This window comes from Hyla sarda, chromosome 3 (assembly GCF_029499605.1).
Source record: "Hyla sarda isolate aHylSar1 chromosome 3, aHylSar1.hap1, whole genome shotgun sequence".
Classification (NCBI taxonomy): domain Eukaryota; kingdom Metazoa; phylum Chordata; class Amphibia; order Anura; family Hylidae; genus Hyla; species Hyla sarda.
In genome coordinates, this window is record NC_079191.1 from 122413087 (window position 1) to 122425172 (window position 12086).

A 12086-nucleotide genomic window follows, 5' to 3' on the forward strand; every position below is an offset into this window, starting at 1 on the left:
ATAAATGAATAAAAAGTTATGAAGAATATGCATGCTACACCTGAAGCCATATCAAATATTTTTTGTTATGAAAAGGTTTCTGCATATGTCACATCATGACTGACACACTTCAGAAACACATATGCCACATTATTAACAGGAGAGATAATATTTTTCAAAAACGGCACCACACTTCTCCACAGGCTGTATGTAGTATTACAACATGGCTCAATTCACTTCAATAGAACTGCAATACCAAACACAACCTGAAAACAGGTGTGGCACTGTTTGTGAAAGATATCTGCTCTGTTTATCTGATCCTGGATGACCCCAAAAAAGACTAAGAGGGAGATTTATCAAAACCTGTCCAGAGGAAAAGTTGCCCAGTTGCCCATAGCAACCAATCAGATCGCTTCTTTCATTTTTCAGAGGTCTTTTCAAAAATGAAAGAAGGGTTCTGATTGGTTGCTTTAGGCAACTCAGCAACTTTTCCTCTGGACAGGTTTTGATAAATCTCCCCCTAAGTTACAAAATGTTCTTCCCTGATGTATATCCAACTATATGATCTACCTGTCTCCGTCATTTAAAATCTAATTTTTTTTAATTTAAATTTTAAAAAAATGTAACTGAATGAAGCGGTAATGAGAACCCAGACACACAGGCATTGTTACACCGCGGAGGATACTTACGTAAAGACTGTGCTCCTGTGATGTACCGTAATTGCTATTGAGAAATGGCTGTCCTGAGCTTTGGTTGTCTTCACAGATCTCTTGTAATGTGCTGGAACAGATCACAAGCTTCGCTTCTGGGACTTCTTACCATCTTCCTTTGGCTCACCATGTCCAACTTATATTTGACTTAATGGAACCGGCTCTCAACATCAATGGTCTTATTGATTTCGCTGTACAGGTAACAACAGAGACTTCTCTCAGGCTAATGTTGTTCTTGGGTGAATGGAGACGCCGGAAAGCCGTGCTGTTCCAAGGCAGTAAATAATAGCAGCCTAGCACTGGAGATTGTCTTATTAAACAGCCTGTGCCTGGAGCCAGACATTAATCTCATTGTGTTACCATGCAAATAGAGGAGCCCTATTGAAATACTGTGCTCTGGGAGATATACTACACAGGCGTGGAAACTTTCAAGTATCTGGCTTCTAATTGTTGGTCTGGTCATTTTAATGGATTTGGGATAAACCAATTACTGATGTTGTTTAAAGCATGTAACACGTCTTACAGAAAGAGCCCTGACGGATTTACATGATATACTATACATGCTCCATGCATTATTAAAGGCCATGTCAATGCACATATTTCTATAATAGCACATAGTAATACTGAGTTTTGGTGAAGGGAATGCTTTATAAAATATTTAGAAAACATATAGCTGTCACTTTAAGGCTTTGCTCACACAATCCTTAGTTCTTCTGTCGATAGCTCTGATAGATTTGGTGGAAAAAGTAAAGTGCCACATGCAGCACTATCCCTCCCAATAAAATTAAGGATACCAGAAATCTGTAGCCTTATTTAAAGGGGTACTCCGGTGGAAGACAATTTTTTTAAAGGGGTACTCCGGCGCTAAGACATCTTATCCCCTATCCAAAGGATAGGGTATAAGATGCCTGATCACGGGGGTCCCGCCGCTGGGGACCCTCGTGATCTCCCACACCGCACCCCGTTAGAATCAGTCCCCGGAGCGTGTTCGCTCCGGGTCTGATTACTTGCGATCACGGGGACGGAGCATAGTGATGTCAAGGCTCCGCCCCCATGTGACATCGTGCTCCGCCCCCTCAATGCAAGTCTATGGGAGGGGGCGTGACAGCTGTCACACCCCTCCAATAGACTTGCATTGAGGGAGTGGAGCCGTGATGTCACTATGCTCCGTCCTCGCGGTCGAGATGGACTCAGCCTGAGGACCTCCAGTTCTGGAAGCCGCTAAAGGTGGGTGCTGCATGGTAGATCCCGGGGGTCCCCAGTAGCGGGATCCTGGCGATCTGACATCTTATCCCCTATCCTTTGGATAGGGGATAAGATGTCTTAGCGCCGAGTACCCCTTTAAATCAACTGGTGCCAGAAAGAACAGATTTGTAAACTAATAAAGAAGCACGTACGTGCACTCACCGCTCAGCGGAGACAGTTGCGTGACGGGGTCTGTTAACTGTAAGCTTGATCACAGCATCAGCGCAGGTGGGATGGCGCTCGTGCGCCATCCCACCTGCGCTGATGCTGTCATCCAGCTTCATGTTACCGGACCCCGTCACGCAACTGTCTCCGCTGAGCGGTGAATGCACGTAAGTGCTCCTTTATTCGTTTATATTGATACTTCATACTTTGTGTATGTGCACCCGGCAGGAGACACAGAGTTGGTTCACTGAGGTCGCGCTGACATTCAGTTTGCCTTTTGTGTGCTCTCCCCTTTTCCTATCTCACTGTTGGAAGATTTGTAAATTACTTCTATATACAAATGTCAATCCTTCCAGTATTTATCAGCTGCTGTATGCTCCACAGGAAGTTGTATTTCTTTCTTGAGTGCTCTCTGATGACACTGTCCGTGTCAGCAACTGTCCAGAGTAGGAGCAAATCCTTATAGCAAATCTTTCCTACTCTGGACAGTTCCTGACATGGACAGAGGTGTCAGATGAGAGCACTGTGGTCAGACTGAAAAGAACTCAAGAAAGAAATACAACTTCCTCTGTAGCATACAGCAGCTGATAGGTACTGGAAGGATTAAGCTTTTCCAATAGAAGTAATTTACAAATCTGTTTCAACTTTCTGGCACCAGTTCATTTGAACATTTTTTTGTACCCCTTTAATGATGAAGCTGTGAAATTAGGATATCTTCAGAATAACAACCCCTCAAGAACTCTGCTTTAGTGCATGCTTATTTCCAGCTAACAACCTTTGCTCCCCATTAGAAGTCGGTTATGATAGATGCAACAAAGCCTTAGGGTATTTTCATGCAGGCTCAAAATGCAATGTTTTCAATGAAGAAAATTTAGCAATTTCTGCATCCAAGACAATGGATGTCACTACCCCAAACCATGCTTGACTTCAGTGAGAGTAAAGGAAATCTGCTGAAAAGAACTGAGAAGTCAGGGCTTCAGGGCTGGCCCCTCCACTCTGCCCGCCGCGCAGAGAGAACATGTGCATGGCACTTCATTTTTTTTTTTTTTAAACATTTTTTATTGATAGGCCTAAAAAAAGTTATACAAAAAGCTGACATGCAACATATCCATATACAATATCAGTGTAAAGATGCTATGGAGCTGTAATAAAATACAAGTATACAGTCATAAAGGAGTATACAGTCATAAAGGCCATCTTTTTAGAGAATAAAATAGTGTAAAGATACAGATATGAAAATGAATTACGATATGACAAAATAAACTCGTGAACAACAACTAAAACACACATAAGATGACATGTGCCCCTTGGATGCCTGGAGAGTTGGAGTGGAAGGATCCTGGGGTCTTGGGAATGTAATGTAATAGGTTAGAAACAGGGCTCAAATCTATCTCTCTGTGTCAGGTTTGACGAATTAGCTGCTTAACCTCTCCCCAATAAGGAGATCACTTGAGGCAACTTTCACAGCATGGAACAGATCTGCATTAGGAAGCTTGCATTTTGGGCTGTGTCAAAGATAATGTGCAGGAGCTTTCCTACATGAAATGAAATGCATAAATGGCCCTGTGAATTAGACGGAAATGCAACTCTCTCCATCTTTTGTTAGCAATAGACTGGCATACATATTGTCACAACACTAGGATTTTATCGAGAATATCTGTAACCTAGAAATAACTTTCCCATTTGAAAATAACAACAAGGAAGTTTTTAATAGATAATGATCTCTAAGCATCAGTTTAGCAATTGAAAGTGCTCGAACACCTATTGCCAACATCTGGAAGGTCCCCCATCATACAAAATTTAACTCTCCTGTTTCCGTCAAACTTGTTCTAATCACCTATAGGACATGAAGGGACAACCCAAATTTACATGTGCTTCAAAAGACACAAAGGAAGCTTATAAGCTTACATACTGCTTGCAAGGCCAATATTGTATACGATAAGAGAAGGTTGTGTTTGACCTCCTTTGGTATAGTAGCCCCTTTTCATGAAGTAAGGCCCCTAAATTCCATTTGTGAGCTAATTGTGATTCCAATTGAAAATTGGAAAAACAACCAGTCCATCACATATCCAAATAAGGCTGCCAAGTTAAAGGGGTACTCTGCCCCTAGACATCTTATCCCCTATGCAAAGGATGATTGATTGCAGGGGTCCTGCAGCTGGGGACCCCCGTGATCTCGGCTGCAGCACCCCACCGTCATCACTGCACAGAGAAAACTCGCTCTGTGCGTAATGATGGGTGATACAGGGGCCGGAGCATCATGACATTATGTCTCCGCCCCTTGTGATGTCATGTTCTGCCCCCTCAATACAAGCCAGTGGTGGCCGGCACGCCCCCTCCCATAGACTTCCATTAAGGGGGTGGGCCGTGACATCATGAGGGGGCAGAGCCATAATGTCACGATGCTCCGGCCCTTGTATCACCCATCATTACGCACAGAGCGAGTTTGCTCTGTGCAGTGATGACGGTGGGGTGCCGCAGCCAAGATCATGGGGGTCCTCAGCGGCGGGACCCCTGCGATCAGACATCTTGTCCCCTATCCTTTGGATAGGGGATAAGATGTCTAGGGACAGAGAACCCCTTTAAAGAGTTGGACGTCTGGTAGTCTGGTAACCGTAGGCCACCTACCAATTTGGACAATCACAGCTTAGCTTCAGCTATTCGTTCAAGTTTTGCCAAGGTTTTGACAAAGAAAATTAGTAAAGAAGGACTGAAGGGCTCAAATATCTTGATGAGGGAGAAGCAGGGAAATTTCCTAGCAAACTTATCATTTTAATTAATTGGGCGCTCCCTAATGATAAGAGTGTTAGGTCATTTCACCTCTTCAGCTCTCCATTTTTTTTCTTTATGAGCAGAAAAATATTTAAATTGAAAATGGATTGAAGTGACCATCCACCCAAATAGATCAAGGAAAAAGAAGCACAAACAGAACAGAGACTTCAGGGACAATAATTGACATTTAGAAACATATATGGGATGCCCCATAAGGAAGGTCTCTAACAGGTGAGTTAAAGGGGTTATCCACCATAAGGTGATTTTAGTAGTATGTATCTGCCAGAACTGGGTATTTCCTGTTGAATTTTGTTCTTTAAACTACACATTCCATAGTTCCATAGTTTGTAAGTATGAGGTCACTTTCCTCCCTCCCACACATCAGCCATCCCACCCATTGAAACACAACTGTGATCCCTTCAAAGCAATAAACCAGTGTTTTCTGACCAGGGTGCCTCCAGCTATTGCAAAATGATCTCTCTCCCACCCAGCAGTCGCTTCACTCATTGAAGCAGGACAAACTCCCTCTGATCACCTGACTAGTGATATCAGGTCTCGACACACTGCCTCCTGGGAAATCCTAATTAATTAGTAATTTTGTATGCTGTAAATATTGGGGTGATAATCACAGAAGAATTGTGAGACCACTGTCACACACAGGTACAGACACTATATTTTGACATAAACAAACTTTACAGCCCCTGTAGCACAGTCAAATAAAAAAAAATCCTGGAATACCCTTTTAAGGAAAAGTACAACATCGTCAACATAGCATGTGAGTTTGACATTCATGGTTCTGATACTTCTAATAAGGGGGACAAGAGGAAATATCTGGCCATAGGCTTGAAAGCCAAATTTAAAAGTGCCCTTTCCAGTACCCTATTGAAGGGAAATTACATAACAAAGAAAGTTTGGGGTTTGATGCTCTATAAATCCCCTTAAAATAAGTACGGAATTTACCCACAATACCTAATTTATCTAAAACTAACGCTAACCAATCTCAACTAACATTATTGAATTCCTTCCCTGTGTCTATCGCTAGGAGAGTAGGAGAATTCCCTGCATAGCCACTACAGCTGATCTCATCTTGGGCTGGGAGTACTGTTCTAATATAAATGACTGCCAAATGGCCAAATAAAAAATCCACCTGATGTGGACCTATAAGAGATGGTAAGATAGAGGCTAATCTATTCGCCATAATATTGGAGACAATTTTGATGTCTTGGCTTATAAGTGAAATAGGTCTATGCGACCCACGTTGTGTCATGCCCTGCTTATAAAGAACGTTAATATACACTACGTCCTTAGACGACAGATTACAACCCTCCTCTAAAAAATTTTATAGACATCTGAAACAAAGAGTGGGACTAATATCCAAAAAGATCATTTTGTAAAATTCTCCTGATAAACCATCTGGGTATAATTTTAATACGTAATAGGAAAGAATACCACCTCTTAACACCACCTTTGCCATTTTCCAAAATAAGAATGGATCCACCCTGTGTTCCTCATTACCAATCATATTTTCTAGCTACCATCCTTTGAGTTGAGCCTAAAAGTCCTCATATTTCGCAAGGCTCAAGGAGAATCACACCAATATGTCTGACCCTTATGGGCGGACTACTCATAATGAAATACCCACTGGGGGTATCTAATGAGATATCAATAGACCAGAGATGGTTGGATGATCTACCCTCTGCAACTGGGCGGGGGATAATGGGTTATAATAAATTCAGGACCATGAGTCCTGGCATGAGACTAACTTGTAAACTCCTAAACTCCCAAACGTCTAACAGTTTTGTCTCTTCTAAATAGAAGGAATAAGCTCTGTCCCGTTTTTCAGTTATGCGAGACACCAAATTCATGTCTCCCATGAATAAAATGTGTAAAACAAATAGTATAATCGCCCAGGTAGTGCTGTGTGTTTCATATACATGCCAAATATTATCATTAATATGTACACTTGTATATGTAAAAGAATAATCATTCCTATGACTGGAGCTAATCCTTTTTTCACAGTTAAGTTATTGTTTAAGTAAACTGATTTTGTGCCCTATCGACTAAACATATCCACTAAAAGAAAAAAAGAAAAATACTGTGAAAAAAGTATTAGCTCCAGTCATGGAGATTAATGAGGCTGGGATATTTTTAAAAGTAGCACAGATCCTGCTGTCACCCATTGCATACAGCTATTTATTCTATGAGGACTTCAGAACAATTCTGGTGAATTGGATTTTTGAAAACTACAGTCACATGATGCAGGATGAAAATTTGGAAATTTAGATCCACAGTATACCCTTGTAAATTCTCAGCAAGAATTACCCTGATTTTATTATAGTACAAAATCATCTGCATTCAAAGACAATAACCGTAGACTTTATATTGCTCTGATAGAGTCATGTCCCTGTGATGAACAATCCATTTCCATCTAGTTAAAAGCAGGTAGGGGCCACACCCCCCGAAGTTCTGCGTACAGACATATAATTAATGTTATAACCTGTTTTACTCATGGTAAATCATAAAAGAGAGGGCTCATGAATTATAAAACGTAAGCCTATAAGCCTATAAATGATTTAACAGTAATTCAGTTAAATGGATTCTAAGTTTTTTCAATACATAAAATATATTTGTCTGGGAAAACAAGAACATTTACATACCTACTTTTAGTGGGTTATCCTAGCCACGGAAAACTTATCTCCTATCCACAGGATAGGGGATAGGTGTTTGTCCATAGGGGTGGGGGGGGGGGGGGGGGTTGATAAGTATCACATCTGTAGGAATGGGACCACTGGGACCCCACCAATCTTGAGAAATGTGGTTTCATGCCCTCAAGTAAATGTGCTCCAGTGTGCATGTTCAACTGCCACTCCATTTACTCACTATGAGTGGAGATATGTGAATCGAATGTGCAGGATCTGAGTTCTGTCAGAACTTATCTTGAAGTTTTAGAAATAGAATTTCGGGTGGATCGGAACCTGCTAAAATAAGATCAGCCACATGGCAGAAAGAAGAAGGTGGAAGGATCACATGATCTCAAGAAATCCTCATAATGGCTTTCAAACAGATTTCCCAGCCAATCAGGAGGCAGTATTGGGGTTATGTCAAAGCCACTATTAAAGCTTATGCACATAGCTTCAGCAGGCGTTTTAGAGATAGCAGGTGTTAGGTGAAGATCTCTGTGAGGGACACTAAGCAGTAGACAACAGAGATAGGCATAGGACCACACATATATAATTATTGTTTTACACTAATTATGAAAACTCCATGCTTTTGGGTCCCTTTTGTGCACTTTTGGGATGCCAAACCTGTTGCTTTACCCCTAAATGGGGATTATTTTTCACAGCTTGTATAAAGGCATTGCCTGTTTACTTATCAGGCACTAAAACCTGTTTTGGACCATTAGGAAAAAAGCCCTTGCTCATTTCGATACCTCTGTGTGCATATAAACACTGGCAAATATCAGCCTCCAAAAAAGGGAGCTATTGTTGGACTATTGGTGAAGTACAGTCAGAACCATAAGTTTTTGTCAGAGTTCGGCAAACAGCCAGAACCAAACTATTGAAAAACTCACTACATATGGCTGCTAAAGAAAGCCAAGCGATGTTCTCCATCTTCCACAGTCTGGTAGTGAGTGAAAGTGAATGAAGCAGCAGTTGAGTTTGCGGTGCTAATATACTATGTGACCCCTATTATTCTTTATCCTACCAGTTTGTGCACAGTGTTACTATGATGCACTTGGTATTGGTGAAATTGCATAAGTGGACTTTTTCATTCATTTGAGATATATTTCTGGTTTGGGGAAACAAATGTTTTGTCTATTTTGAGGAAGTACAAACCTACAAATATCAGGAAGCCATGACAAAGGACAGTGAAGTTAAACATCTGTGTGTTTGCTGGGCTATGCATTTAACCTGTTCATTTCATATTTTTCAGCTTTTAAATGAACTGAGTGTGGTGGAAGCAGAGTTACTGCTGAAGTCGTCCAGCCTGGCAGGAAGTTACACAACCCGTCTCTGTCTGTACATTGTGGCCGTGCTCAGGCGATATCATGCTTGTCTAATTTTAAATTCTGATCAAACAGCACAAGTTTTTGAAGGGTTTGTAATTTGTTCCTTTAGACCAATCCTAAAGCTATGACTGCAATGACTCATGTACCTGGCTAATCACTGTGTAAACCTTTTCTTGCTGTCATGCAGCCACCATGGAGCGCCATACTGTGTATATGGTAGATATTCTACCTCAGAAGCATAGGGGGAGATTATTCCAAACTTGTGTAGAGGAAGAGTGGAGCAGTTGCCCACAGCAACCAATCAGACAGCTTTTTTCACATTTGAAAAGACTTCTGAAAAATGAAAGCAGCGATCTGATTGCTATGTTGCCCATAGCTAGGTTGCTATGGGCATCTGCACCACTCTTCCTCTACACAGGTTTTGATAAATTCCCCCATTTGTCTCTGTCTATGGCATCTCATAAAGCATGCTGCAATTTTCCATTCCATTAGCTTCAGTGGATTTACGCTGACCCACACATCATAAAAATCAGGGCCGTTTGCGCTGACGACCTGTGTGTCAATCACACTGTGGTCCCAACGCTCACTTACAGAGGATAGGTGTGATGGAGGTGGTGCAGTGTGAACCCCCGGCCACGCCTATATGACTGTTGCTGACCGCACAATAAAACAATTTTTTGGCTGATAAAGTGGGATAAACAGTTGCAAAAGATAAGGCTGCATAGCAATTGTTATCATCTATACTATCAGGGTATTAGTCTGGGGGATACAATATCAATGACAGTTGCACTTTAAAGGGCTACTCTGCCCCTAGACATCTTATCCCCTATCCAAAGGATAGGGATAAGATGTCTGATAGCAGAGGTCCCGCCGCTGGGGACCCCCACAATCTCTGAGCAGCACCCGATGTTTGTTTAGCCACACCCCCATGAGGTCACGCTACAGCTCCTCAATGCAAGTCTATGGGAGGGGGTGTGGTGACCACCACACCCCCTCCCATAGACTTGCAATGAGGGGGTGTGGCATGACATCCCAATGGGTGTGGTAGTGACGTCACAACCCCTTCCGCTCCGCTCTAAGCATTCGGAACAAAAAGATCTGAATGCTGGGGAGGCGGAGTACCCTTTTAATGGCTGTGTGTTGAGTTATTTTGAGGGGACACATTATACACTGTTATACAGGGTGTGTACTTTACATTGTCGCAGAGTGTCATGTCTTCAGGGTTGCCGCATAAGATAAAATAAAGTACTTACAAAAATGTTGTAGTTCGTCTACACCAATGGTCTTCAACCTGCGGACCTCCAGATGTTTCAAAACTACAACTACCAGCATGCCCGGACAGCCGATGGCTGTCCGGGCATGCTGGGAGTTGTAGTTTTGCAACATCTGGAGGTCTGCAGGTTGAAGTCCACTGGTCTACACTATGGACATTTTTCTAAAGGAAATTCCAAGAAGATTCCAGGCAGCGCAGATCCCTCATGGAATTTCAATATCAATGTGAGCATACTCTAAGAAAATGAGGTTGGCACTGCAAACCACAGTGATCACCACATTTAGTCTCAGGAGACCTCCCCTGCAGATTAGGATAAAAGTGCATACAAGGCAGATAACAAGTATTTCACATATAATCATAGTCATGCTTCTTTAGACTAATAGGAGCACACACTCCTAGGTAACTAGGAGTATGTAGCAGTAACTAAATATGGTCTCCTCTTGATGCTATGGTTTTTAAAGCATACACATATAGACATACAAAATAAAAATCAAGCATTAAAGTAAAACACTCATGTCTTTCCTACCATTGAGTTTGGTGTTATTAAAGGGGTATTCCAGGATTTTTCTTTTTCTTCAGCCTTTGGGCCCATGATGCTGTTATAATACTGTGTAATTTGCTCTATTACCTCCGTGCACCGCTTTGTCTCATTTTCATGCACGGGACTCACACCCCCTGGAGACCATGTGACTTATGACATATTGTCTCTGGCTCTTTGGAATGCTAGAAAAGGTCAATGACAACAGTAAAATAAAAAGACTTGCACTATTTCACATTACTGTGCATCAAACTGGGTCAGAGCTGCGCATAGAGGGGACTGAAGAATACTACACAGAATTATAACTTGTCATATTTCGGACTACCCAAGTGCATTAGTTATAATAATTCACTTGGTCTCCTTTGTTAAAGAAGAACTATGGTCAGTTAAATAATAGATTTTTTTTTATGTATCACTTGATGGTGTGTGAATACTAGGCTCTGGGGGTGTGATTAGGAAGCTAAGGAGGTAGAAATAATGATTGGGGGGTGTGTGATTATGGCACTCCTATTCATTCCGTCTGACCTTAGTATCACTCTCATTTTACAGGTTCCTGCCCATCAGACTTTTCAGTGAAAAGTATAGATAGTCAGCCAGATAGTTAAAGGGGTATTCCAGGAAAAAACTTTTTTATATATATCAACTGGCTCCAGAAAGTTAAACAGATTTGTAAATTACTTCTATTAAAAAATCTTAATCCTTTCAGTACTTATGAGCTTCTGAAATTAAGGTTGTTCTTTTCTGTCTAAGTAATCTCTGATGACACCTGTCTCGGGAAACACCCAGTTTAGAAGCAAATTTCCATAGCAAACCTCTTCTAAACTGGGCGTTTCCCTAGACACGTGTCATCAGAGATGACTTAGACAGAAAAGAACAACCTTAACTTCAGAAGCTCATAAGTACTGAAAGGATTAAGATTTTATAATAGAAGTAATTTACAAATCTGTTTAACTTTCTGGAGCCAGTTCATATATATATATATATATATATATATATATATATATATATATATATATATATATATATTGTGGCAGTGTGGCAAGGAAAGGGTGTATTTCCTTGGCTCACCCTGCAGAAGCTCTCACCTGCTTCTTAAGTAATGAGGCAGGAAGGAAGGGAAGTGTATATGAGATGGAGACTCAGTCTAATCTAGGCTCTTCCTAGAAGACAGCATGTGGGCTGTAGGGAAGATCAGGGGTTGTAGTAAGAAGGTAAAATGATCAGCTGCTGTATGCTCCACAGGAAGTTGTATAATTCTTTTTTTGCCGATCACAGTGCTCATTGTTGACACCTCTGCCCATGTAAGGAACTGTCCAGAACAGGAGCAAATACCCATAGCAAACATCTCCTTCTCTGGACAGTTCCCGACACCGACAGAAGTGTCAGCAGAGAGCA

The 12086-nt window shown here is 41.5% G+C and overlaps 1 protein-coding gene across 3 annotated transcripts in view; it reads left to right on the forward strand.

Annotated features, from left to right (window-relative positions):
• Positions 1 to 12086, forward strand: part of MED12L (mediator complex subunit 12L) — a 627340-nt gene that overhangs the window by 487689 nt on the left and 127565 nt on the right. For all 3 annotated transcript variants that reach the window (XM_056564946.1, XM_056564945.1, XM_056564947.1), the window contains exons 19-20: positions 745 to 888; positions 8805 to 8968. In XM_056564946.1, the coding sequence (XP_056420921.1) occupies positions 745 to 888; positions 8805 to 8968 (308 nt within the window). The remainder of the gene's footprint in view (positions 1 to 744; positions 889 to 8804; positions 8969 to 12086) is intronic.